Source organism: Falco cherrug, chromosome 21, assembly GCF_023634085.1.
Source record: "Falco cherrug isolate bFalChe1 chromosome 21, bFalChe1.pri, whole genome shotgun sequence".
Classification (NCBI taxonomy): Eukaryota; Metazoa; Chordata; class Aves; order Falconiformes; family Falconidae; genus Falco; species Falco cherrug.
In genome coordinates, this window is record NC_073717.1 from 84,703 (window position 1) to 111,792 (window position 27,090).

A 27,090-nucleotide genomic window follows, 5' to 3' on the forward strand; every position below is an offset into this window, starting at 1 on the left:
GCTCTGCCAAGGGACAGGAGAGGAGTAAAAGCCATGCTGAGGGGTGGCCGCTGCCACGTGTCACTGAAAGAGCTGCACCGAGGGACAGGCGAGGCAGCGAGGGGCTACACTGAGGGAAAGGGGATGCGAGGGAGCAATAAAGGCTGTGCCACAGGGAGGTGAGGGGGCAAACAGAGCTGTGTTGGGGGGTGGTTGTTGCTATGTGTCACTGAAAGAGCTGCACCGAGGCGCAGGGTGGTGTGTCGGGGGTGGTTGTTGCCGTGTGTCACTGAAAGAGCCGCACCGAGGCGCAGGGTGGTGTGTCGGGGGTGGTTGTTGCCGTGTGTCACTGAAAGAGCCGCACCGAGGCGCAGGGTGGTGTGTCCGGGGGTGGTTGTTGCCGTGTGTCACTGAAAGAGCCGCACCGAGGCGCAGGGTGGTGTGTCCGGGGGTGGTTGTTGCCGTGTGTCACTGAAAGAGCCGCACCGAGGCGCAGGGTGGTGTGTCGGGGGTGGTTGTTGCCGTGTGTCACTGAAAGAGCCGCACCGAGGCGCAGGGTGGTGTGTCCGGGGGTGGTTGTTGCCGTGTGTCACTGAAAGAGCCGCACCGAGGCGCAGGGTGGTGTGTCCGGGGGTGGTTGTTGCCATGTGTCACTGAAAGAGCCGCACCGAGGCGCAGGGTGGTGTGTCCGGGGGTGGTTGTTGCCATGTGTCACTGAAAGAGCCGCACCGAGGCGCAGGGTGGTGTGTCCAGGGGGGGTTGTTGTTGTGCGTGTGACTGAAAGAGCCGCACCGAGGTGCAGGGTGGTGTGTCCGGGGGTGGTGGTTGTTGCCATGTCTCACTGAAAGAGCCGCACCGAGGCGCAGGGTGGTGTGTCGGGGGGTGGCTGTTGCCGTGTGTCACTGAAAGAGCCGCACTGAGGCGCAGGATGGTGTGTTGGGGGGTGGTGGTTGCCATGTGTGAACGAAACAGCCGCACCGAGGCGCGGGGTGGTGTGTCCGGGGGTGGTTGTTGTTGTGTGTCACTGAAAGAGCCGCACCGAGGCGCAGGGTGGTGGTACAGGTTGTACTTAATGGGCGATGTGAGGGGTTAATAAAAGCTGCGCTGAGAAAAAGGCGGGGGATGAGGAAAAGCGTCAAGGAGTGGCTGCTGCCGCGTGTCACTGAAAGAGCTGCACCGAGGGACAGGCGAGGCAGCGAGGGGCTATGCTGGGGCAAGGGATGTGTGAGGGGGTAAAGCTCTGCCAAGGGACAGGAGAGGAGTAAAAGCCATGCTGAGGGGTGGCCGCTGCCACGTGTCACTGAAAGAGCTGCACCGAGGGACAGGCGAGGCAGCGAGGGGCTACACTGAGGGAAAGGGGATGCGAGGGAGCAATAAAGGCTGTGCCACAGGGAGGTGAGGGGGCAAACAGAGCTGTGTTGGGGGGTGGTTGTTGCCGTGTGTCACTGAAAGAGCTGCACCGAGGCGCAGGTTGGTGTGTCGGGGGGGGTTGTTGTGTGTCACTGAAAGAGCCGCACCGAGGCGCAGGGTGGTGTGACGGGGGGTGGCTGTTGCCATGTGTCACTAGAAAGAGCCGCACCGAGGCGCAGGGTGGTGTGTCGGGGGTGGTTGTTGTGTGTCACTGAAAGAGCCGCACCGAGGCACAGGGTGGTGTGTCTGGGGGTGGTTGTTGCCATGTGTGACTGAAAGAGCCGCACCGAGGCGCAGGGTGGTGTGTCGGGGGGTGGTTGTTGCCATGTGTCACTGAAAGAGCCGCACCGAGGCGCAGGGTGGTGTGTCCGGGGGTGGTTGTTGTTGTGTGTCACTGAAAGAGCCGCACCGAGGCGCAGGGTGGTGGTACAGGTTGTACTTAATGGGAGATGTGAGGGGTTAATAAAAGCTGCGCTGAGAAAAAGGCGGGGAATGAGGAAAAGCGTCAAGGAGTGGCTGCTGCCGCGTGTCACTGAAAAGAGCTGCACCGAGGGCCAGGCGAGGCAGCGAGGGGCTATGCTGGGGCAAGGGATGTGTGAGGGGGTAAAGCTCTGCCAAGGGACAGGAGAGGAGTAAAAGCCATGCTGAGGGGTGGCCGCTGCCACGTGTCACTGAAAGAGCTGCACCGAGGGACAGGCGAGGCAGCGAGGGGCTACACTGAGGGAAAGGGGATGCGAGGGAGCAATAAAGGCTGTGCCACAGGGAGGTGAGGGGGCAAACAGAGCTGTGTTGGGGGGTGGTTGTTGCTATGTGTCACTGAAAGAGCTGCACCGAGGCGCAGGGTGGTGTGTCCCAGGGTGGTGGTTGTTGTGTGTCACTGAAAGAGCCGCACGGAGGTGCAGGGTGGTATGTCTGGGGGTGGTGGTTGCCATATGTGACTGAAAGAGCCGCACCGAGGCGCAGGGTGGTGTGTTGGGGGGTGGTTGTTGTGTGTCACTGAAATAGCCGCACCGAGGCACAGGGTCGTGTGTTGGGGGGTGGTTGTTGTTGTGTGTCACTGTAAGAGCCGCACCGAGGCGCAGGGTGGTGATACAGGTTGTACTTAATGGGAGATGTCAGGGGTTAATAAAAGCTGCACTGAGAAAAAGGCGGATGAGGAAAAGCGTCAAGGAGTGGCTGCTGCCGTGTGTCACTGAAAGAGCTGCACCGAGGGACAGGCGAGGCAGCGAGGGGCTACACTGAGGGAAAGGGGTTGCGAGGGAGCAATAAAGGCTGTGCCACAGGGAGGTGAGGGGGCGAACAGAGCTGTGTTGGGGGGTGGTTGTTGCCATGTGTCACTGAAAGAGCCGCACCGAGGCACAGGGTGGTGTGTCCCAGGGTGGTTGTTGTTGTGTGTGACTGAAAGAGCCGCACCGAGGCGCAGGGTGGTGTGTCCGGGGGTGGTGGTTGTTGCCGTGTGTGACTGAAAGAGCCGCACCGAGGCGCAGGGTGGTGTGTCCGGGGGTGGTGGTTGTTGCCGTGTGTCACTGAAAGAGCCGCACCGAGGCGCAGGGTGGTGTGTCGGGGGGTGGTTGTTGCCGTGTGTCACTGAAAGAGCCGCACCGAGGCGCAGGGTGGTGTGTCGGGGGTGGTTGTTGCCGTGTGTCACTGAAAGAGCCGCACCGAGGCGCAGGGTGGTGTGTCGGGGGTGGTTGTTGCCGTGTGTCACTGAAAGAGCCGCACCGAGGCGCAGGGTGGTGTGTCGGGGGTGGTTGTTGCCGTGTGTCACTGAAAGAGCCGCACTGAGGCGCAGGGTGGTGTGTCGGGGGTGGTTGTTGCCGTGTGTCACTGAAAGAGCCGCACCGAGGCGCAGGGTGGTGTGTCGGGGGTGGTTGTTGCCGTGTGTCACTGAAAGAGCCGCACCGAGGCGCAGGGTGGTGTGTCGGGGGTGGTTGTTGCCGTGTGTCACTGAAAGAGCCGCACCGAGGCGCAGGGTGGTGTGTCGGGGGTGGTTGTTGCCGTGTGTCACTGAAAGAGCCGCACCGAGGCGCAGGGTGGTGTGTCGGGGGTGGTTGTTGCCGTGTGTCACTGAAAGAGCCGCACCGAGGCGCAGGGTGGTGTGTCGGGGGTGGTTGTTGCTGTGTGTCACTGAAAGAGCCGCACCGAGGCGCAGGGTGGTGTGTCCGGGGGTGGTTGTTGCTGTGTGTCACTGAAAGAGCCGCACCGAGGCGCAGGGTGGTGTGTCCGGGGGTGGTTGTTGCCGTGTGTCACTGAAAGAGCCGCACCGAGGCGCAGGGTGGTGTGTCCGGGGGTGGTTGTTGCCGTGTGTCACTGAAAGAGCCGCACCGAGGCGCAGGGTGGTGTGTCCAGGGGGGGTTGTTGTTGTGTGTCACTGAAAGAGCCGCACCGAGGCGCAGGGTGGTGTGTCCAGGGGGGGTTGTTGTTGTGTGTCACTGAAAGAGCCGCACCGAGGCGCAGGGTGGTGTGTCCAGGGGGGGTGGTTGTTGTGCGTGTGACTGAAAGAGCCGCACCGAGGTGCAGGGTGGTGTGTCCGGGGGTGGTGGTTGTTGCCATGTCTCACTGAAAGAGCCGCACCGAGGCGCAGGGTGGTGTGTCTGGGGGTGGTTGTTGCCATGTGTGACTGAAAGAGCCGCACTGAGGCGCAGGATGGTGTGTTGGGGGGTGGTTGTTGCCATGTGTGAACGAAACAGCCGCACCGAGGCGCGGGGTGGTGTGTCCGGGGGTGGTTGTTGTTGTGTGTCACTGAAAGAGCCGCACCGAGGCGCAGGGTGGTGGTACAGGTTGTACTTAATGGGAGATGTGAGGGGTTAATAAAAGCTGCGCTGAGAAAAAGGCGGGGGATGAGGAAAAGCGTCAAGGAGTGGCTGCTGCCGCGTGTCACTGAAAGAGCTGCACCGAGGGACAGGCGAGGCAGCGAGGGGCTATGCTGGGGCAAGGGATGTGTGAGGGGGTAAAGCTCTGCCAAGGGACAGGAGAGGAGTAAAAGCCATGCTGAGGGGTGGCCGCTGCCACGTGTCACTGAAAGAGCTGCACCGAGGGACAGGCGAGGCAGCGAGGGGCTACACTGAGGGAAAGGGGATGCGAGGGAGCAATAAAGGCTGTGCCACAGGGAGGTGAGGGGGCAAACAGAGCTGTGTTGGGGGGTGGTTGTTGCCATGTGTCACTGAAAGAGCCGCACCGAGGCGCAGGGTGGTGTGTCTGGGGGGGGTTGTTGCCGTGTGTGACTGAAAGAGCCGCACCGAGGCGCAGGGTGGTGTGTCCGGGGGTTGTTGTTGCCGTGTGTCACTGAAAGAGCCGCACCGAGGCGCAGGGTGGTGTGTCTGGGGGTGGTTGTTGCCGTGTGTCACTGAAAGAGCCGCACCGAGGCGCAGGGTGGTGGTACAGGTTGTACTTAATGGGAGATGTGAGGGGTTAATAAAAGCTGCGCTGAGAAAAAGGCGGGGGATGAGGAAAAGCGTCAAGGAGTGGCTGCTGCCGTGTGTCACTGAAAGAGCTGCACCGAGGGACAGGCGAGGCAGCGAGGGGCTACACTGAGGGAAAGGGGTTGCGGGGGAGCAATAAAGGCTGTGCCACAGGGAGGTGAGGGGGTGAACAGAGCTGTGTTGGGGGGTGGTTGTTGTTGTGTGTCACTGAAAGAGCCGCACCGAGGCGCAGGGTGGTGTGTCGGGGGTGGTTGTTGTGTGTCACTGAAAGAGCCGCACCGAGGCACAGGGTGGTGTGTTGGGGGGGGGTTGTTGTTGTGTGTCACTGTAAGAGCCGCACCGAGGCGCAGGGTGGTGATACAGGTTGTACTTAATGGGAGATGTGAGGGGTTAATAAAAGCTGCACTGAGAAAAAGGCGGATGAGGAAAAGCGTCAAGGAGTGGCTGCTGCCGTGTGTCACTGAAAGAGCTGCACCGAGGGACAGGCGAGGCAGCGAGGGGCTACACTGAGGGAAAGGGGTTGCGAGGGAGCAATAAAGGCTGTGCCACAGGGAGGTGAGGGGGCAAACAGAGCTGTGTTGGGGGGTGGTTGTTGTTGTGTGTCACTGAAGGAGCCGCACCGAGGCGCAGGGTGGTGTGACGGGGGGTGGTTGTTGCCATGTGTCACTAGAAAGAGCCGCACCGAGGCGCAGGGTGGTGTGTCGGGGGTGGTTGTTGTGTGTCACTGAAAGAGCCGCACCGAGGCACAGGGTGGTGTGTCTGGGGGTGGTTGTTGCCATGTGTGACTGAAAGAGCCGCACCGAGGCACAGGGTGGTGTGTCGGGGGTGGTGGTTGTTGCCATGTGTCACTGAAATAGCCGCACCGAGGCGCAGGGTGGTGTGTCCGGGGGTGGTTGTTGTTGTGTGTCACTGAAAGAGCCGCACCGAGGCGCAGGGTGGTGGTACAGGTTGTACTTAATGGGAGATGTGAGGGGTTAATAAAAGCTGCGCTGAGAAAAAGGCGGGGAATGAGGAAAAGCGTCAAGGAGTGGCTGCTGCCGCGTGTCACTGAAAGAGCTGCACCGAGGGACAGGCGAGGCAGCGAGGGGCTACACTGAGGGAAAGGGGATGCGAGGGAGCAATAAAGGCTGTGCCACAGGGAGGTGAGGGGGCAAACAGAGCTGTGTTGGGGGGTGGTTGTTGCTATGTGTCACTGAAAGAGCTGCACCGAGGCGCAGGGTGGTGTGTCCCAGGGTGGTGGTTGTTGTGTGTCACTGAAAGAGCCGCACGGAGGTGCAGGGTGGTATGTCTGGGGGTGGTGGTTGCCATATGTGACTGAAAGAGCCGCACCGAGGCGCAGGGTGGTGTGTCTGGGGGTGGTGGTTGTTGCCATGTGTCACTGAAAGAGCCGCACCGAGGCGCAGGGTGGTGTGTCGGGGGGGGTTGTTGCCATGTGTCACTGAAAGAGCCGCACCGATGCGCAGGGTCGTGTGTTGGGGGGTGGTTGTTGTGTGTCACTGAAATAGCCGCACCGAGGCACAGGGTCGTGTGTTGGGGGGTGGTTGTTGTTGTGTGTCACTGTAAGAGCCGCACCGAGGCGCAGGGTGGTGATACAGGTTGTACTTAATGGGAGATGTGAGGGGTTAATAAAAGCTGCACTGAGAAAAAGGCGGATGAGGAAAAGCGTCAAGGAGTGGCTGCTGCCGTGTGTCACTGAAAGAGCTGCACCGAGGGACAGGTGAGGCAGCGAGGGGCTACACTGAGGGAAAGGGGTTGCGAGGGAGCAATAAAGGTTGTGCCACAGGGAGGTGAGGGGGCAAACAGAGCTGTGTTGGGGGGTGGTTGTTGCCATGTGTCACTGAAAGAGCCGCACCGAGGCACAGGGTGGTGTGTCAGGGGGTGGTTGTTGCCATGTGTCACTGAAAGAGCAGTACCGAGGCGCAGGGTGGTGTGTCTGGGGGTGGTTGTTGCCATGTGTGACTGAAAGAGCCGCACCGAGGCGCAGGGTGGTGTGTCCGGGGGTGGTGGTTGTTGCCGTGTGTCACTGAAAGAGCCGCACCGAGGCGCAGGGTGGTGTGTCGGGGGGTGGTGGTTGTTGCCGTGTGTCACTGAAAGAGCCGCACCGAGGCGCAGGGTGGTGTGTCGGTGGTGGTTGTTGCCGTGTGTCACTGAAAGAGCCGCACCGAGGCGCAGGGTGGTGTGTCGGGGGTGGTTGTTGCCGTGTGTCACTGAAAGAGCCGCACCGAGGCGCAGGGTGGTGTGTCGGGGGTGGTTGTTGCCGTGTGTCACTGAAAGAGCCGCACCGAGGCGCAGGGTGGTGTGTCCAGGGGGGGTTGTTGTTGTGTGTCACTGAAAGAGCCGCACCGAGGCGCAGGGTGGTGTGTCCGGGGGGGGTTGTTGTTGTGCGTGTGACTGAAAGAGCCGCACCGAGGTGCAGGGTGGTGTGTCCGGGGGTGGTGGTTGTTGCCATGTCTCACTGAAAGAGCCGCACCGAGGCGCAGGGTGGTGTGTCGGGGGGTGGCTGTTGCCGTGTGTCACTGAAAGAGCCGCACTGAGGCGCAGGATGGTGTGTTGGGGGGTGGTGGTTGCCATGTGTGAACGAAACAGCCGCACCGAGGCGCGGGGTGGTGTGTCCCGGGGGTGGTTGTTGTTGTGTGTCACTGAAAGAGCCGCACCGAGGCGCAGGGTGGTGGTACAGGTTGTACTTAATGGGCGATGTGAGGGGTTAATAAAAGCTGCGCTGAGAAAAAGGCGGGGGATGAGGAAAAGCGTCAAGGAGTGGCTGCTGCCGCGTGTCACTGAAAGAGCTGCACCGAGGGACAGGCGAGGCAGCGAGGGGCTATGCTGGGGCAAGGGATGTGTGAGGGGGTAAAGCTCTGCCAAGGGACAGGAGAGGAGTAAAAGCCATGCTGAGGGGTGGCCGCTGCCACGTGTCACTGAAAGAGCTGCACCGAGGGACAGGCGAGGCAGCGAGGGGCTACACTGAGGGAAAGGGGATGCGAGGGAGCAATAAAGGCTGTGCCACAGGGAGGTGAGGGGGCAAACAGAGCTGTATCGGGGGGGGTTGTTGTTGTGTGTCACTGAAAGAGCCGCACCGAGGCGCAGGGTGGTGTGTCGGGGGGTGGTTGTTGCCATGTGTCACTGAAAGAGCCGCACCGAGGCGCAGGGTGGTGTGTCGGAGGGTGGTTGTTGCCGTGTGTCACTGAAAGAGCCGCACCGAGGCGCAGGGTGGTGTGTCCGGGGGTGGTGGTTGTTGTGTGTCACTGAAAGAGCCGCACCGAGGCACAGGGTGGTGTGTCCAGGGGTGGTTGTTGTTGTGTGTCACTGAAAGAGCCGCACCGAGGCACAGGGTGGTGTGTCCAGGGGTGGTTGTTGTTGTGTGTCACTGAAAGAGCTGCACCGAGGCGCAGGGTGGTGGTACAGGTTGTACTTAATGGGAGATGTGAGGGGTTAATAAAAGCTGCGCTGAGAAAAAGGCGGGGGATGAGGAAAAGCGTCAAGGAGTGGCTGCTGCCGCGTGTCACTGAAAGAGCTGCACCGAGGGACAGGCGAGGCAGCGAGGGGCTACACTGAGGGAAAGGGGATGCGAGGGAGCAATAAAGGCTGTGCCACAGGGAGGTGAGGGGGCAAACAGAGCTGTGTTGGGGGGTGGTTGTTGCTATGTGTCACTGAAAGAGCTGCACTGAGGCGCAGGGTGGTGTGTCGGGGGGTGGTCGTTGTTGCCATGTGTCACTGAAAGAGCTGCACCGAGGCGCAGGGTGGTGTGTCCGGGGGTGGTGGTTGTTGCCATGTGTCACTGAAAGAGCTGCACCGAGGCGCAGGGTGGTGTGTCCCAGGGTGGTGGTTGTTGTGTGTCACTGAAAGAGCCGCACGGAGGTGCAGGGTGGTGTGTCTGGGGGTGGTGGTTGCCATGTGTGACTGAAAGAGCCGCACCGAGGCGCAGGGTGGTGTGTCCGGGGGTGGTGGTTGTTGCCATGTGTGACTGAAAGAGCCGCACCGAGGCGCAGGGTGGTGTGTCCGGGGGTGGTGGTTGTTGCCGTGTGTCACTGAAAGAGCCGCACCGAGGCGCAGGGTCGTGTGTCGGGGGTGGTGGTTGTTGCCATGTGTCACTGAAAGAGCCGCACCGATGCGCAGGGTCGTGTGTTGGGGGGTGGTTGTTGTTGTGTGTCACTGTAAGAGCCGCACCGAGGCGCAGGGTGGTGATACAGGTTGTACTTAATGGGAGATGTGAGGGGTTAATAAAAGCTGCGCTGAGAAAAAGGCGGATGAGGAAAAGCGTCAAGGAGTGGCTGCTGCCGTGTGTCACTGAAAGAGCTGCACCGAGGGACAGGTGAGGCAGCGAGGGGGTACACTGAGGGAAAGGGGATGCGAGGGAGCAATAAAGGCTGTGCCACAGGGAGGTGAGGGGGCGAACAGAGCTGTGTTGGGGGGTGGTTGTTGCCATGTGTCACTGAAAGAGCCGCACCGAGGCGCAGGGTGGTGTGTCCGGGGGTGGTTGTTGCCATGTGTGACTGAAAGAGCCGCACCGAGGCGCAGGGTGGTGTGTCGGGGGGTGGTTGTTGCCGTGTGTCACTGAAAGAGCCGCACCGAGGCGCAGGGTGGTGTGTCGGGGGGGGGTTGTTGCCGTGTGTCACTAAAAGAGCCGCACCGAGGCGCAGGGTGGTGTGTCGGGGGGTGGTTGTTGCCATGTGTCACTGAAAGAGCCGCACCGAGGCGCAGGGTGGTGTGTCGGGGGGTGGTTGTTGCCGTGTGTCACTGAAAGAGCCGCACCGAGGCGCAGGGTGGGGTGTCGGGGGTGGTTGTTGCCGTGTGTCACTGAAAGAGCTGCACCGAGGCGCAGGGTGGGGTGTCGGGGGTGGTTGTTGCCGTGTGTCACTGAAAGAGCCGCACCGAGGTGCAGGGTGGTGTGTCCGGGGGTGGTGGTTGTTGCCATGTCTCACTGAAAGAGCCGCACCGAGGCGCAGGGTGGTGTGTCGGGGGGTGGCTGTTGCCGTGTGTCACTGAAAGAGCCGCACTGAGGCGCAGGATGGTGTGTTGGGGGGTGGTTGTTGCCATGTGTGACTGAAAGAGCCGCACCGAGGCGCGGGGTGGTGTGTCCGGGGGTGGTTGTTGTTGTGTGTCACTGAAAGAGCCGCACCGAGGCGCAGGGTGGTGGTACAGGTTGTACTTAATGGGCGATGTGAGGGGTTAATAAAAGCTGCGCTGAGAAAAAGGCGGGGGATGAGGAAAAGCGTCAAGGAGTGGCTGCTGCCGCGTGTCACTGAAAGAGCTGCACCGAGGGACAGGCGAGGCAGCGAGGGGCTATGCTGGGGCAAGGGATGTGTGAGGGGGTAAAGCTCTGCCAAGGGACAGGAGAGGAGTAAAAGCCATGCTGAGGGGTGGCCGCTGCCACGTGTCACTGAAAGAGCTGCACCGAGGGACAGGCGAGGCAGCGAGGGGCTACACTGAGGGAAAGGGGATGCGAGGGAGCAATAAAGGCTGTGCCACAGGGAGGTGAGGGGGCAAACAGAGCTGTGTCGGGGGGGGTTGTTGTTGTGTGTCACTGAAAGAGCCGCACCGAGGCGCAGGGTGGTGTGTCGGGGGGGGTTGTTGCCGTGTGTGACTGAAAGAGCTGCACCGAGGCGCAGGGTGGTGGTACAGGTTGTACTTAATGGGAGATGTGAGGGGTTAATAAAAGCTGCGCTGAGAAAAAGGCGGGGGATGAGGAAAAGCGTCAAGGAGTGGCTGCTGCCGTGTGTCACTGAAAGAGCTGCACCGAGGGACAGGCGAGGCAGCGAGGGGCTACACTGAGGGAAAGGGGTTGCGAGGGAGCAATAAAGGCTGTGCCACAGGGTGGTGAGGGGGCAAACAGAGCTGTGTTGGGGGGTGGTTGTTGCCATGTGTCACTGAAAGAGCTGCACTGAGGCGCAGGGTGGTGTGTCAGGGGGTGGTTGTTGCCATGTGTGACAAAGAGCTGTACCGAGGCGCAGGGTGGTGTGTCAGGGGGTGGTTGTTGCCATGTGTGACTGAAAGAGCTGTACCGAGGCGCAGGGTGGTGTGTCGGGGGGGGGTTGTTGCCGTGTGTCACTAAAAGAGCCGCACCGAGGCGCAGGGTGGTGTGTCGGGGGTGGTGGTTGCCATGTGTGACTGAAAGAGCCGCACCGAGGCGCAGGGTGGTGTGTCGGGGGGTGGTTGTTGCCGTGTGTCACTGAAAGAGCCGCACCGAGGCGCAGGGTGGTGATACAGGTTGTACTTAACAAGAGATGTGAGGGGTTAATAAAAGCTGCACTGAGAAAAAGGCGGGGGATGAGGAAAAGCGTCAAGGAGTGGCTGCTGCCGCGTGTCACTGAAAGAGCTGCACCGAGGGACAGGCGAGGCAGCGAGGGGCTACACTGAGGGAAAGGGGTTGCGAGGGAGCAATAAAGGCTGTGCCACAGGGAGGTGAGGGGGCAAACAGAGCTGTGTTGGGGGGTGGTTGTTGCCGTGTGTCACTGAAAGAGCCGCACCGAGGCGCAGGGTGGTGTGTCCGGGGGTGGTGGTTGTTGCCGTGTGTCACTGAAAGAGCCGCACCAAGGCGCAGGGTGGTGTGTCAGGGGGTGGTTGTTGTGTGTCACTGAAAGAGCCGCACCGAGGCGCAGGGTGGTGTGTCTGGGGGTGGTTGTTGTTGTGTGTCACTGAAAGAGCCGCACCGAGGCGCAGGGTGGTGTGACGGGGGGTGGTTGTTGCCGTGTGTCACTGAAAGAGCCGCACCGAGGCGCAGGGTGGTGTGTCCGGGGGGGGTGGTTGTTGCCGTGTGTCACTGAAAGAGCCACACCGAGGCGCAGGGTGGTGTGTCCGGGGGTGGTGGTTGTTGCCATGTGTGACTGAAAGAGCCGCACCGAGGCGCAGGGTGGTGTGTCGGGGGGTGGTTGTTGCCATGTGTCACTGAAAGAGCCGCACCGAGGCGCAGGGTGGTGTGTCGGGGGGTGGTTGTTGCCATGTGTGACTGAAAGAGCCGCACCGAGGCACAGGGTGGTGTGTCCAGGGGTGGTTGTTGCCATGTGTCACTGAAAGAGCTGCACCGAGGCGCAGGGTGGTGGTACAGGTTGTACTTAATGGGAGATGTGAGGGGTTAATAAAAGCTGCGCTGAGAAAAAGGCGGGGGATGAGGAAAAGCGTCAAGGAGTGGCTGCTGCCGCGTGTCACTGAAAGAGCTGCACCGAGGGACAGGCGAGGCAGCGAGGGGCTACACTGAGGGAAAGGGGATGCGAGGGAGCAATAAAGGCTGTGCCACAGGGAGGTGAGGGGGCAAACAGAGCTGTGTTGGGGGGTGGTTGTTGCCGTGTGTCACTGAAAGAGCCGCACCGAGGCGCAGGGTGGTGTGTCCGGGGGGGGTGGTTGTTGCCGTGTGTCACTGAAAGAGCCGCACCGAGGCGCAGGGTGGTGTGACGGGGGGTGGTTGTTGTTGTGTGTCACTGAAAGAGCCGCACCGAGGCGCAGGGTGGTGTGACGGGGGGTGGTTGTTGCCGTGTGTCACTGAAAGAGCCGCACCGAGGCGCAGGGTGGTGTGTCCGGGGGTGGTGGTTGTTGCCATGTGTCACTGAAAGAGCCGCACCGAGGCGCAGGGTGGTGTGTCGGGGGGTGGTTGTTGCCATGTGTGACTGAAACAGCCGCACCGAGGCACAGGGTGGTGTGTCCGGGGGTGGTTGTTGCCATGTGTCACTGAAAGAGCCGCACCGAGGCGCAGGGTGGTGGTACAGGTTGTACTTAATGGGAGATGTGAGGGGTTAATAAAAGCTGCGCTGAGAAAAAGGCGGGGGATGAGGAAAAGCGTCAAGGAGTGGCTGCTGCCGCGTGTCACTGAAAGAGCTGCACCGAGGGACAGGCGAGGCAGCGAGGGGCTACACTGAGGGAAAGGGGATGCGAGGGAGCAATAAAGGCTGTGCCACAGGGAGGTGAGGGGGCAAACAGAGCTGTGTTGGGGGGTGGTTGTTGCCGTGTGTCACTGAAAGAGCCGCACCGAGGCGCAGGGTGGTGTGTCCGGGGGGGGTGGTTGTTGCCGTGTGTCACTGAAAGAGCCGCACCGAGGCGCAGGGTGGTGTGACGGGGGGTGGTTGTTGTTGTGTGTCACTGAAAGAGCCGCACCGAGGCGCAGGGTGGTGTGACGGGGGGTGGTTGTTGCCGTGTGTCACTGAAAGAGCCGCACCGAGGCGCAGGGTGGTGTGTCCGGGGGTGGTGGTTGTTGCCATGTGTCACTGAAAGAGCCGCACCGAGGCGCAGGGTGGTGTGTCGGGGGGTGGTTGTTGCCATGTGTGACTGAAACAGCCGCACCGAGGCACAGGGTGGTGTGTCCGGGGGTGGTTGTTGCCATGTGTCACTGAAAGAGCCGCACCGAGGCGCAGGGTGGTGGTACAGGTTGTACTTAATGGGAGATGTGAGGGGTTAATAAAAGCTGCGCTGAGAAAAAGGCGGGGGATGAGGAAAAGCGTCAAGGAGTGGCTGCTGCCGTGTGTCACTGAAAGAGCTGCACCGAGGGCCAGGCGAGGCAGCGAGGGGCTATGCTGGGGCAAGGGATGTGTGAGGGGGTAAAGCTCTGCCAAAGGACAGGGGAGGAGTAAGGGCCGTGCTGAGGGGTGGCCGCTGCCGCGTGTCACTGAAAGAGCTGCACCGAGGGACAGGCGAGGCACTGAAGGCCCCACACCGAGGAAAGGTGCGCGGGGAGTAATAAAGTTGTGCCGAGGGAAAGTAAAAGCTCTGCCGTGGGACGGTTGCTGCCCTGCGCTGCTGAAAGCTGATGCGAGGGGCAGGGGAGGCGGTAAGGGGTTACACCTGAAGGACGGGGGATGCGAGTGGGTAATAAAAGGTGAGATAAGGGGTAGAAACTCGGGGAGGGGTCGGCTGCTGCCTCGTGTCGCTGAAAGCTGCCCCGAGGGGCGGCCGGTGCCGGCGTCACCGGCAGAGCTGCGCCATCAACGGCTCCTCCCCGCGGGGCCGGGACTGGCGGTGGTTTCAATCAGGTCCGGAAGCGCCTGGGCGCCGGCGGGTGGGGGTCGCGCCCGGCGGTGCAGTTCTCAACCAGGTCCGCACCGCGCCGGCCAGGACTCGGGCACCGCAGCCCTGTGCTTTGCTGCTGCCTCCTCCCCGGCCCCTCCAAAGCAATATTTTAAAGTTTATCTGATACGATAAAATGTGGGGTTTGGTGTTAATTTTGTTTTGTTATACTAGTGGCAGGCAGCAGCATCTCTGCCACAAGCTGGGTTTCAAGGTAAAGACACAAGGCAGCTGCTGGGGCTAAATTTGGGGTGGAACTGGCTTTGGCAGGATCTGCGGCTCCTGGTTCCTTGAAGATCTGAATTGGGAGGGAGTTCTGTGTATAAAATGTTCATTTTGTGGGGGCACAGGCAGCACCTGGGTGTCCAGAGGGAAAAGCGGCATCCCCCAGGGTCCGGCTGCTGTACCTGCGTCCTGCATCTCGCAGGTTGAGCCCTCGGCAGCTGCTGGCCGGCTCCTGGCCTCAGTGTGGCTCTCCAGTCTTGTCCTGCCCTTCCTCGTCCCGCCGCAGGCTTGCTGCTCCGATCTGGCAGGAGCTGTGGAAGTGGTGCTGTGCTGGGCGCTGGAGGTGCCTTGACTGAGGGGAAACACAGGTCAGAGGCTGAGACCACCTTAGGGGCAGGAATGAGGAAACGGGAAAGTCCCCGCACCTTTTCGCTCTGCACTGGGATAGCTGCTGGTTCCCGGCTGTGTTTTGGGTCTCCCTGTGTCTGTAAGGAGGCAGGAGGTGAGTGGTGCTGTGCCTCCTGCTGCCTTCCCTTGAATAACCTTTTCTTCCCAAAATGCCTCTGATTTCTCCCAAAATAACCCAATTCCTTCCAGATACCTCTGAATTCCCCCACCCCCAAATAACCTGTAAATTCTCCCAATCTCTAATGCCTCTGAATTCCTTCAGGGCCTCCTGGGGAGCGTCCTGCTGCTGGCGGCAGGAGCTCAGGCTCTTCCCCAGCTCGGGGGGGAGCCCGGAGGGGAGGTGAAGCATCATTTCGCTCCAACTGGGAAGAGAAACGATGGAGACAGATGTCACACGAGGGGTGTGTCACCGAGCTGAGCCCCTCACCACACTCGGGGTGACAAGGTGGGGGAAGCAGCCAGGTGCCACATACCTGTTTTGGATGTTCCCATTGTCTTAAAAGCAGGGGGGAAAGGGAGAAAAGGGGGGTTCAGGACCCCATAGGTAGCACTTTGGGAGAGCTTTTCAAGGAGGAGGGGTCTCACCTGGGGCAAGCACTTGGCCTCCAGCTGCCTGATGAGCCTGTGGAGCTGTGTGATCCCCTCAGCCACCTGCAAAGATTTTTCTGCCTGGGTGGCTTCGAAGGCAGCATCCAGCACTGCCTGCCGCCCCAGCACTGCCTGCTCCTTCTCCACCAGGAACTGGTGCAGCCACTCAAACTTGGCCCTGATGTGGCACCGCTCAGCTTCGCTCCTCTCCTGGAAGAGGGGGAAAAAAAAGAAAAATCCACAGTCCACACACGGCCCCCACACCCGAATTTTTTCCCTTTCAAGCTGAAGGACAAAGCGCTTTGGCTGGACTCAGGGGGGCCATAACACTGGGGCAGAGCTGGGGATGTGCTTAATTTAATAACTGGACTGTAATGAAGCGTGTCACCTGATGCTGCTTTTCCCTTCCCTGTTGCCATTCTCTTTTTATGGTCGGTCCAAAATCAAGCAGGATAAAGGGTTAATTCCATTTTAATGAGCGTCTGCAGGAGCGGGCTGGAAACTAGGACCACGCGTGGCAATCGGTCGGCTGAGGGGAATGTGCTCGAGCTGGTCTGGACAACAATTAACATGACGAGATGTTTGCAGAGCACAGGGGAGGGGGGGACGGATGGCCCAAGGAAAGGTAACACCTTGCTGTTAATTGCTGGTAGTTAACCACCAATCGGGGATTGCCTAGTATGCAAGGCTTAGCCTCAAGAACCAATCTGTTTCAAACGCGCAGCTTCTGAAAGTGTATAAAACCTCGTGCTTCTGTACAATAAATTGACATTTGCTTGCATCAAGCTGCGTCCCGTCTCTTCATTCGCCGCAAGCGTCCATTCAGGACTTGACCTGGGATGAAAATAAGATTATTCAAAGCAGAGAAATAAGCAGCTGCATGTTGAGGTGACGCTCACCAAACCTGCTCAGGATCTGCACCAGCGGCTCTGACCAGGTTTGGGGCTTTGTAGGGGCACTAGGACGCATTGTAGAGACAATCCTGTGTGTTTCGGGGGGGGAAAAATACACCCAAGGACCCATTTTGGCTGAGGGGACCCTTACCAGGTAGTCCAGGCGTCGCTTCTCTCCACTCACTTGCCAATCCAGGAACTCTGCCAATGCCTGCCTTAGGGATCGCAGGTGAAACTGGATTGCCTCCTGAATGCATAAAAAAAAAAATTTTTTGTTAAAGCAATCGGCTTGGCTTATTTATATAACCCTGCCTTTAAAATCTTAAATTATTTGGGGGGGCTGGGGGGAAGGAAATAATCTCCTGGCCAGAAGCCATCTCACTGCCTTCCCTTGAAAGCAGGAATCGTCTCACTTTAAATTCCTCCCACAAAGAGGACTGGGTGCTGTATCTTTCTTTGTTTTTCCTCCAAGAAATTTAAATATTTTCACTTTGCACTGGTTTGTTTGTTTTTTTTTAAGGGGGAAGAGGCCTGATTGGTCGTAGGAAGGTGAACTTACCTCGCAGGTCTCAGCGGGTCCCCCAAAAAGCTTCGTGGCTGCAGCCCTTGGCTGCTTGTCCATTGCTGCTGGTTGGTCCCAAGGGGATTTTGCTTCTTCGACACCTGGAGACGATGACAGCGGTGACGTGGCCGATCTCGGCACGGAGGTTTTACACTACTGCTATGGCCATGCTTCCCTCCCGGTGAGAAGGAACCGGTGCTGGCACGGTGGCCTTCCTTCGAACCGCCGCGCTCGGCTCCTGGCACAACCTTCACAGGTGGGAAAAGCAAATTTCCTCACCCACCGTGCCTTTCAACATGCTTTATCTCCCCTAGGCTGTCTCATTTCCAGGCTTTGCTGCCTCATCCCTTGCCTGGAAGCTGCTCCCATCCTTGTCTCTGCTTTCCCTTGCTCAGCACCATCATGCAGAACAGGCTGCAGCCACATTTGGGGACTTTGGGGTGGGCTGCAGCCACATTTGGGGACTTGAGGAGTAGAAATGTAACCCACTTCTTCCCTGCAGTGCACTGCAAGAATGCACAGGTTTTGCACTGCCTTTTTTTTTTTTTTTTTTCTCCTCCTTCCCTGACACCTATATTGAGAAGATAAATGGCCCTGCAATGAGGGGGGGAAAAGGTGCAATTGGAGGGTGCAGGAGGCGTCTGAGCTCTCGCAGCCCCGTCTGTGAGCAGGAGATTGGAGGTCTCCTCCCTCCCCGGCTGATAAAAGCTGGTGGAGGCAGAGATGAGACTGAGCTTTTGCTGAGCCTGTGCCAGAGGCTGGGGGGTTTGGGGGGAAATCCCAGGGGAGGGGAAAAAACCAAGTGGAGAAGAAGCTGGTGGAGGAAAAGCAGCTGGAGGAACCCCAAAGTGGTGCCAGTGCTGCCAAGGAAAACACTGAAAGGTTGGAAAGAGGGGAAAATCCCGGTGCTGCGGGTGGGTTACATTGCCCTGCTGTGTTTTGGGGGGAAAAGGGGATTTTTGAGCACTCTTCCCATCCTATCAATAAGAGAAGGAAAGCAGACTCATCCCTGCTTTGCCCTCAGGATGTTGTGGTTTGTGGTTTTTTTTAGATTTAAAGGTGTTTTGTGGTGTTCGGTCATGGTTATTCTTTGCTTCTCATCTACCCGTAACAATCTGGCTGGGGAAGTTTGGGTGAGAAACGGCACAACTCCTGCTTTTATCTTCATTTAAAGGTGATTTTCCCCACCTTTTCCCCCACTTTTACTCATCCACCTGCTGCTTTAATTCCCCTCTCTGCAGTTTTGCCGCAGAAAGCGTGTGAAAAGAAGCAACCTGTTTATTTTTTAGCATCGCAGCGTGGTGTATTCAACAATTTTGGGGCTTTGTTACTAATTTCCAGTGGCCTTTGCTGTAGGTGACTGCTTGTTTGCACTCAAAACCACACGCCAGGTTGTGGAGGATGGATCTGAGGCCCTTTGACGCCAGCCCTTATCTCCCCCGCACACATTTTCCCCTGGGGCCAGCAGCAAATTTCTCCACTTCTTGCAGGACTTTTCTGGATGTGGGGAGAGGTGGACTCAGCTTATCTCAATTTCAAGGATTTTTCTCATTCATGTAAATGTCATAGGATTTGATTGCCCAAGAAAATGAATGGTGGAGGCAGAGATGGATATAGGGTGACTTCATCCCTCAAGCCCTCAGCCAGCACAAGGAATGGGGATTTTTGGGGTGAAATCATATCCACAAGGCAGATGGGTCCATCCCAACGTGCTCCTCATCTTCCCTTTGTAATCAGTGGGGAGTTAATAGCTTTAATCCACCTCTGTGGGTCTTCCCGTAAACAAACCAAGTTCCTTTGCAACTGCTGGAGCTAAAATGGCATTTTCTTTCCAGTTTTTTGATTAAATGCAGTGGTTTAGTTTGTTTTCTGACATAAAAGGGGTGGAAAGCTGAGATGTGCCCTTTTGCAGGGCAGTAATTTTATTCTTTCTTTCCCTTTTCTGTGTCTCCAGCCAGGAAGGGAGGACGTTGCAGGCGTGATGGCTTTCTACCTCAAACCACGGCCACGCACGTGGGATCTTGCCTTGGACTACCACACGGTCAAACAGTTTGAAGGTAACCAAAGGCAGCTGGAGAGGAACAAAAGTACCAATTCCTGTTTTCTGGGCTACATTCAGTGAGATGTCCGTTAGAGTTGGAGATCCTCCAGTTCTACCTTCTATCTCCCCATTGCCAACCTCCGCCTCTTGGCTCCTCTGTGTCCAACCTCAGCTGGAGGTCCTCCATCTCCCACCTCCGTCTTTTGTCACTTCCAGCTTCGCCTGGAGGAGGTCCTCCATCTCCCACCTCCATCTCCAACCTCACGCTTTCTCCTTGCAAAGTAACCAGTGAAAGGACTGTTGGGGGATTGCATCTGCTGCACCCGAGTTGGGCTTCTAATGCCTTCTCTGTTTTGCTCACCAGTGGATGTGACCCTGGATCCAGCCACAGCGGGTCCCGAGGTGATCCTCTCCGAGGACCTCAAAGAGGCCACCTGGGGCAGACCTGGACACCGGTGGCCTGAGGGTCCAGGCCAGTTCGACACAGATCCGTGCATGTTGGGCAGCGAGGGCTTCACCTCAGGCCGTCACTACTGGGAGGTGGAGGCCCATGGGCGCTTCTGGGCTGTTGGGGTGGCCCGTGAGTCGGTTCAGAGGAAAGGCCGGGTCCTCTTCAAGCCCAGCGCTGAGATTTGGGGCTTGCAGAAGTATGATGAGCTCTGCGTGGCCCTCACGGCACCTTCTAACACCTCTGTCCCGCTCCTCAACGGGGAGATCGGGGTCTACCTGGACTACGAGCTGGGACAGGTCTCCTTCTATGCTGTTGGCAGCCGCCAACGCATCTTCACCTTCCCCGTGGCCTCCTTCAGTGGGGAGAGGGTCTTCCCCTACTTCTGCGTGCTCCTCTCCACCATCAGACTGTCCCCCAAGGGTTGATATGCCAGCGGGATCCCCGTGAAGGTGGTTGCAAATGCTCCTTGATGCCCCTCAGCTCTGATTTTCCAGGTCTTGGAGTCATTTTGACCTCACCTCATGGTCCTACCTCCACCTTAGATGTCTCTGGTTTGGGTTACAGCCAGGGGGTTTCAGGTCCCGGCTCGGTGCGTCTCATCTCACCTGAAAGCTGCTGCTGTTAATTTGTCCTAAGGTCGTTAATGGGAGCTGGGCTTCTCTGAGCTGGTTTTAAGCTGAAAACTTGGATTTTTCCCTCCCAAGCTCGGCCCCCTCTGAAGGTTTCTTTTCCTCTACCTTGACGCTGGTCGCTGGCTGGGCTTCCACACGCAATTTAAAATCGGAATTTTTGCCGGCTGTGCGTTACTACCAGCCACTACCTCAGCTTAAAATTGATTTTTGCCATCATGAGGCTGTGCTCATGCTTACTTTCCCCTCATTTTCTTCTGCTCTTTGCCACGCTCAGTATGTATTTCTCAGTAATTAACGTGTGATTGATTATAAATGTGCTCAGAATATAATAAATACTTTTTTGGGTTGGTTTTTTTTTGCTATAAAGAGGAGGAAGTTTCTGCTTTTGATCCACTGCCAGGCTGCCCTGGCCCCTCGGGGCTGCCCCATATGGGACCCCAAAGGTTGCCTTTGCCTCCCAACTCTTCCTGGGGGCCCCATGAGCCCCCCCAGGGCTTCGCCTACATGGGATCCCAAACCAAATGACGTGCGTTTACGTTAAATCAGAAACAAGAAAGTTAAATTTAAACTAAGTGCCTTACCAGGGTGCCTGGCTGGGGGGATGCTGCTCCTGGGGCATGGCTCTGTTGGGAATTGGAAGTCGATGTAAACTGTTCCCAGGACCACTATAAAGTGCTGTCAGCAGCCTTAAAAAAAATTAAAGTAACTAATAAGATAAAATAAATCAGCTGTGGATTGCAGGGGAATATGAGATGCTGTACAAAGTGATTTGCACTCATTTTCTGCTGGTGTTTGGGCTCTTGGCTGTGAATGCCAAGAGAAGCATCTCCCTGCGCTGGAGCAGGCGGCAGGAGGAAGGGAGAAGGGAACACTGGTGAGTTGTGGGGGCAAAGAATATGAGAATATTCCTCATTTGTTAATTTTTTTCCCCAGTTCTGGGGGTTTGGTTGGTGGTTTTTTTAATGCCTTCACCAGGGTAACTTCCCAGGGGTTGGGGGTAAATTCAAAATATTTTTTCCTTTATCATCATCTCCAGGTGAGAGATGCTCCTCGGCTTCAGCACCGTGTGTGCAAAGCCTGGCTGTGCATGAGGGAGCAGCCTGGTTCCACCTGTCGAACATGCAAAAGCAAGCAGGTGTAATTAAAAAAAAAAAATAATCAAAATTTCAGGGTATAATTGCAAGCAGTAACAGAAATGGCCCACAGGGGGGTACTATGGACCAGGGTGGTTCTGGATGCTTATTCACTTCCTTTAAAAATAATTGGTTTATTTATTAAATAAAGTTTTAACTTATATTTTGATTATTTGGGGGGGGGGGGGTTAGTTCTTTAGTATTTTAGGTTTTTAGGATTTTTGTCCTTTACTTTGTGCGTGTGCGTAGTTGTTTAGTATTTTAGGGGGGTTAGTTCTTTGGATTTTAATTCTTTAGTCATTTAGGGGTTTTATTTAATACCCCCCCCAGACCAGCTGAACCCAGGGGTCCTTCCCAGCTCTGCAGGAGGCAGAAAAGCGTCGCAGACAGCTTTGATGCGGGGAGCAATCCCAACCCTGGCCAACGATGTTAAGACCGTGGAGGTGTCCTAACACCACGTCTCAGGAAGCCACGAAGAAACCGTGGAAAACTTCACCGCAACTCACCCACGCCTTGCTTGTTGGAGAGCATCTTTAACAAATGGCAGGTAGGCTTTAAAAATTAACGTGCTTGGTGGGTGCTTGAGGAGCTCAGCGATGCTAAAAGATGCTCCGGGTTGGGTGGGAGAAGGGTTGTGTCGGGGATCTCCACCCCCCCCCCCCCCATGCTTGATGCACCTGAAGCAGGAGGTTTTTCCCCTCATGCTGGTGTGCAAAGGCTGGGGGAGAAAAAAAATAAAATTGGGAAATGGCACCAGCTGGAGCATTTTCCACAGCGCTTCCAGGCAAGCAGGAGGTCAGGGGCAGCACCAGAACAGGTTCGTTAACCAAGGGTCAATTTTTATTGTGTACAATCAACACAAATAATTACTCGGTCTGTAACGAATGGGAGCGATGTATTGTGCAGAAAACATCTCCAAAGTGTCAGCCACTAAAAATCACTATTAATTCTATTACCCTCTCTATATAATTCTCTATATAATTCTCTATATAATTCTCTATATAATTCTCTATATAATTCTCTATATAATTCTCATTAATTCAATTTGATTAATTAAATTTTAATATATATAATATGCTAATTGCCACCATTAATTCACAGCACCTGGTGCAACGACACAGAAATTAGGAATTGCAAATTTTTTAAAAATTTAAATTTTTTTTTTTAAAATTGCACATTTAAAAAAAAAAAAGGGCACAGTTTTGCTTGTTCACCCACGGATTTTTGGAGGTTTCCTGGGAAATCTCTCACGCGGTGTTTTTATGCCACCTCCATCTGGTGGATGCCGCAGGGGTGAATCCTGTGGGTTCAAGGCACATGGAAAGACCCAAACCCATTTTTTTTTAATTTGTTCTTTTCCTCGAAGAAGCCCAAACCTTTCTTCTCGGGTTTTCTTTGGTTTCCCTGTGGTGTGTGGGTTTGGGGAGCGCTCCCTGCAGCCCCTCAGGAGCTGATGCAAAGGTTTGGAGCCCGTCTCGTCTGGTGGCTCCTGCCTGGGCTCTGCAGCTCAGGCGCGTTGCAAACCCAGCTCCTCCGGGCGCCGCAGCAGGAGGAGCTGAGCCCGCTGTCGTTCAGGTAGGCACAGAGACCACCACCACGGACCTGAAACCTGGGAGGACAGACGAAGACATCCCACCTCAGGTGAGGACAGCAGGAAAAAAGGGGGGAAAAAAAAATCACGTTAGCTTCCCCACCCCCCTTCAGTTCTCAGGCATCCTCATGGGCATCGCTACGCCCCAAAATATTTCTGTTTTGGCAGCACTCCAGGTTGACCGTCGGAAACCAAACACTTTGCAAGAAAAAAACCCCAACAAACCAAAAAAAAACAACACATCAAATGAGGAGTGTTTCCCCCCCAAATGCACCACTTCCACCTCTCAAGTCAGAGGGGAGAAGCAAGTTCTGGACACAACGTTGCCTTTCCCAAACATTGTCCCACCGCCACCTCTGGATGCACCTCAAGTGCCAGAAGAAATGCTCGTTCTGGGGCTGAGGAAAGACCGACCCATGACGTAATGATGAAAACCAGACTCACGGGTGAGATAAACGCGAGCGGTTCACCCATTTCCACGGTTGCTCCTTGTCTTCCCGAGAAAGGCCGATCCAGTGCTCCGAGATGCCTTTATATCTCATCACGAAGTTCTGAAAAAGAGGAGAGAGAAAGGCTTTGCGGCAGGTCACAGGGCTTCAGGACATCTCCAGCAAGTCCCCACCTGCAGAAACCTCCCTCCAACCACATTTCACTGGTTGCTCGTGCTCCTTCGGTGCTTGAACTTTTCAATCTGCTACCAAAAAGTGTAATTTTTAAGGCAGAGCTTTATTATTGCCTAGAAATGGGGGGTGGGGGGGGTGTTTCCATAGTTCTTGCATTGGTTCATTCTGGTGAGAAACGTGAAGACACCCATGACAACCTACTCTCAACAAAACAATGGTCCTCATCCCCTTGCCCCAGATCTCCAAGGAAGGTCCTGGAAGAGCAAAGTCGTCAAACAGTGGCAAATATGCTGGTAGCTCCCCGCCCCCCCCCCCCCCCCCCCCGCTAAGCATGCTCTCATGTCTCCTTACCAAGTCTTCCAAGCTGTCGAGCATGGCCAAGGAAGCACCGAGTGCTGAGCAGTTGTCCTGGCTGGATGTCCAGTTCTGCTGAACCTCCAAAAAATAGTAGCATTTCCCTCTGTACCCAATCCAGTCGAATGGACACCGAGAGCAGGGTCTCGGCCGCGGCTGAAAAGCCTGCACTGTCATCGATAGAGCAACAGCGTCAAGGAGCGGCACCTTCCCCTTGCCTCACCAGGGTGGGGAAGGTCGTCCCCCACCCCATGTCCTTCAAAAAAATCTTGGATCTGCCTCAGCGGTGGGAGGAAAGAAAAATCAAGAGACCAAGAGATACATCGGGGGGGTTGGAAGGAGAAAACAATCTCAAGTCATGGCCCAGCTTGTGGCATTGGACAAGAAACGTGGGTGCCATACCTTCACAGGGTGGTGACCTTCAAAGAAACAAGTTTTAAGAGGAGTTCCAGAGCAGCCCTATCCCTACATGTGCCCTTAGGTATTGCTACTGTCGTTCACGCAAAAGATGGGCAAAGGACAGAAAAAAAAATTGCCTCGTTCCTGCAGACTTGGTGGGACTCGTGCCAACATCTTCTGCTTGGACGAGCAGCAGAGAAACGGTCCCTTCTTTGAAAAAAGCACCTTTGGGAAATCTCAGGCGACTGTACCCGTGACACTGCTCTTTCCGTTTGTTTTTTATAGGTTTCGAAGCGATATCAGCTCCTACACAGAGGAGATGGGTTTGGTCTTTGTAGAAAGGCTTCTCTGCTTGTGGACACGTCCCTCTCCTGGAGAGGACAACACCTTGGGTTGGGCTGCGTCTTCCCTGGGACCACGGAGGTGGATCTGGCACATGTGCAACAACTCAGAGCATCTCAGAGACGTTCCTCATGAGACTAAAACCTCGATACTCACCTGCAAAGGTGATGGCTGTGATGAGCAGAGCTACGAACAGCACCGCCATTGTCACCTGGCAGGCAACACGTGCCTCTGGCTTCATCTCAAGGTTGTAACCTGCAGGAGAAGAGACCTTCAATGCCTTTGAGGGGGTGCCGATGGGAGCAACATGCTCCAGGTCCAGGCTGTTGGCCCAAAAGATGTTTTTTTCTCCTTTTCCTTGAGGATGAAAGGGACTTTTAATGGAAACTTCCCATATTGAGTCATCATGGAGAGCACCGAGCGCCGCGTCTGAGCGCTTGGGTGATGCTCATCCAAAGCATCTTCTGGAAGAGGCTTCCTAAAGCACAGGCACCGTTTGATGCCCAGATGGTGAGAGGCTAGTCTCCTCCCCTTGCCAGGTGGGCTTTTGCTGTCATTTTGGGTGAGAAATTGCAAAAATTCTTCTCTGTGTAGAATAAAATTCTGTATTTTTTTTACTTTGGGGAGCGCTTCCTTAGCAGGGGAACATTATTGGTCTGGAACATTAGTCTCCCCAGTTCCAGCTGTAAACTCCTGCTCTGAAATGCACCATAATTCAAATTATGCTGTAATTTCTGCGTTCTGCTTCATTATTAAAGCTCAGCGGACTTCATTCTCCACCTAAACTGAGACACGTTGGGTCTTGCAAATAATCCGAGTCGTGGTCACTCCATCTCTGCATCTTGTGATCCACAACATGCCCTTTCCTCTCACCATGAGCAAAGAAATTTCTGTGCCCTAAGGGTTTTAACTAAAAAATCTCAGTGTTTTCAGCCCGTGAGACTTCCCTTCTTTTTCTTTCAAGCTTCCCCCTGTTTGTCCCCACCTACCACATGCATCAAACCTCGTGGGACAAACCCTCCCTTCTACTCTTGCTCCCCTCCTCCCCATGCATAAAAAAGTATTAGAAAGCGAGTCAGCAGCAAAATTTGCCAAATAATAAAAGACATTGAAAAAAAAAACCCCGCCCAACAAATAAATAAAAAAAGAAATAAGCCAAGGGGGGGGGCGGGGAAGAAAATCCTCAAAAATCTTAGTCCCTGCCTGGGTAAAGAGGTGATGGAAAAGATCCGAAAATCCCCTTTTCTACCACCTTGTGCACCAAGAGGAGGATGGAGATGGGAGGAAGGGTCAGGAGAACTGAAACAGGGCAATGCTGCAGGGAAGGCAGGGATTAATATTTTGCTGATGTGTCTAAACTGGACTGAAATCCCAGGCTTTTTTTTTTGGGGGGGTGTGTGTGTGTGTGTGTCTTCTTAACACTTCAAGCTGTTCTAAAATTCCTTGATTCTAATTCAGAATAAAGCAGAAATTTGTACCTTTTTGAGGGGAAAAAAGAAAAGACCCAGAAGAAACAGTGCCTCAGGAAGGATTAATCACATACGAGAGTAGCCCGGAGTGGTTGAAATGAGACTTTACAGCAAAAAGCCCATCTGCTGGTCAACAAAAATTTTCCCCTGAGGGAAGTGCTAGAAAAAGTTGGTTTTTTTTTTTTCCCCCTACAGCCCCTCCCCCTCTCCCTTACCTCAGCTGGTTTTTGTTCTTGAATTATAGAAGTATTTAAAAAAAAAAAAACAAAAACCAAAAAACCAAAAAAAAACCAAACCCCAGTGGTTACCCAGTTCATTGCTCCACAGTTACCTGTGCGCCTGCTCCTTTCCGCGCCCAAAAATCCAGGATAGTCCCTTGTTCCCTTCATTCCCAGCGGGTTCCTCTGCCTCCGCCCCACCTGCCGACGAGGTTCCATCCATCACGAGTGCGACGAAGGCTGTCGGTCCTCAGCCTCCCCCCAGGACCCACAGGGACCATCCGCGGGCAGAGGTGGGAACCCCCTGCCCCAGACGCCCTCTCTACCCCTGGAACACTGGTTTTTGCACCACAAGCTCTACAAATCCTCTCGTCTCTCTAAAATCTACAAAATTATTTTAATAACGCCAACCCAATCCAATCTCACGTTCTATTAAATCAAAGCTGCCGGTTCGCGGTACTGGCAGGCAGCACAAAGCACGATGCTGCAGGAGGAAAATAAACATCATCAATTCCACGGGACGAGTGGTTGCCTCGGTGGAGAGCAGCATGATAAGACATTCGATGGCGACTCTTGTGTTTTTCGAAGCTGCTTTCCTGAACAAAAAACACTTTTTTTTTTTTTTTTAAGAGGACATCGGTTTTCACCCACCCTATTAAAATCTCCTCCTAATTAAAGCTTTCTCTTAACAACGACACTTATTTTCTCCCTGCAATTACAGTTTTCTTCCCATCCCCCCCCAGTTTAAAATTGGAGTCCAACTCCCCCCAGCTCATCCCAAACCCCCTTACCTGGATCCAGCTGGTGGGAACAAGCGGGATGCTGAGGCACAACCCTCTCCTGCCAAAAGAAATGTGAAATAGAAAGTATTAAAGAATTAAATATTTTTTTATTTTGTTTGTTGGTTGGGTTTTTTTTCCAGGGGATTTTCATGAGGATGCTCCGGGGCAGATGGGGAAGGGGCTGCCCATGAGCAAAGCTGCTGTAGTTTCCCACCCCCCACCCTCTTCACATCCTTTTCCTGCATTTCCAGCCTTTTTTTTTTTTTTTTCCAGTTGGGGAGGAAAAATTATCCCCAAAAAATGCTTTTTTTGGGGTGCAGGAGGGGAAAATGCTTGCTGCTGGAGATCGCTTTGCTCCAGGGTGCTGGGATACCCTGAAAGGGACCTCAAAGATGCTATGAGGTACATGAGCAGGCAGTTCCCTCCAGCCCATTTTATGATTTTCTTATAATAAAAATCTTTTTTCCACACCACTGCCTCCCTCAAATTTGCATCCTTGAGCCGAGACTGATCCTGTCTCCCCCCACCCCCAATAAATGGGGTCATCAAGTAAATGCATCCAACAGGGAAAACACTATTA

At 55.6% G+C, this 27,090-nt stretch overlaps 2 protein-coding genes across 10 annotated transcripts in view; one reads left to right on the forward strand and one right to left on the reverse strand.

Annotated features, from left to right (window-relative positions):
- LOC102046640 (butyrophilin subfamily 1 member A1-like) overlaps positions 1–19,934 on the forward strand; it is a 39,370-nt gene extending 19,436 nt beyond the window's left edge. For 2 of the 8 annotated variants that reach the window (XM_055697954.1, XM_055697956.1), the window contains exons 2-5: positions 16,434–16,731; positions 17,527–17,649; positions 18,430–18,532; positions 18,881–19,934. In XM_055697954.1, the coding sequence (XP_055553929.1) occupies positions 18,457–18,532; positions 18,881–19,392 (588 nt within the window). In that variant the 5' untranslated portion in view covers positions 16,434–16,731; positions 17,527–17,649; positions 18,430–18,456 and the 3' untranslated portion in view covers positions 19,393–19,934. Of the gene's footprint in view, positions 1–15,872; positions 15,958–16,433; positions 16,732–17,063; positions 17,390–17,526; positions 17,650–18,429; positions 18,533–18,880 lie in introns of those variants that run through there. The other 6 variants (XM_055697955.1, XM_027799543.2, XM_055697957.1 and 3 more) reach the window with 6 other exon arrangements.
- A 1,856-nt stretch (positions 19,935–21,790) lies between these two features.
- Positions 21,791–26,557, reverse strand: LOC102046811 (C-type lectin domain family 2 member E-like). Of its 2 annotated transcripts, XM_055697946.1 has the most exons (6): positions 26,520–26,557; positions 25,842–25,929; positions 24,198–24,296; positions 23,298–23,470; positions 22,768–22,874; positions 21,791–22,341 (listed from the first exon to the last, which is right to left on the reverse strand). In XM_055697946.1, exons 2-6 carry the CDS (start codon positions 25,897–25,899, stop codon positions 22,176–22,178), a joined length of 603 nt encoding a protein of 200 aa, XP_055553921.1. In that variant the 5' UTR covers positions 25,900–25,929; positions 26,520–26,557; the 3' UTR covers positions 21,791–22,175. The 2 variants fall into 2 exon arrangements, with proteins under 2 accessions (XP_055553921.1, XP_055553920.1); XM_055697945.1 differs by lacking the exon at positions 26,520–26,557 and having other exon boundaries at positions 25,842–25,958.
- Positions 26,558–27,090: the final 533 nt, after the last annotated feature.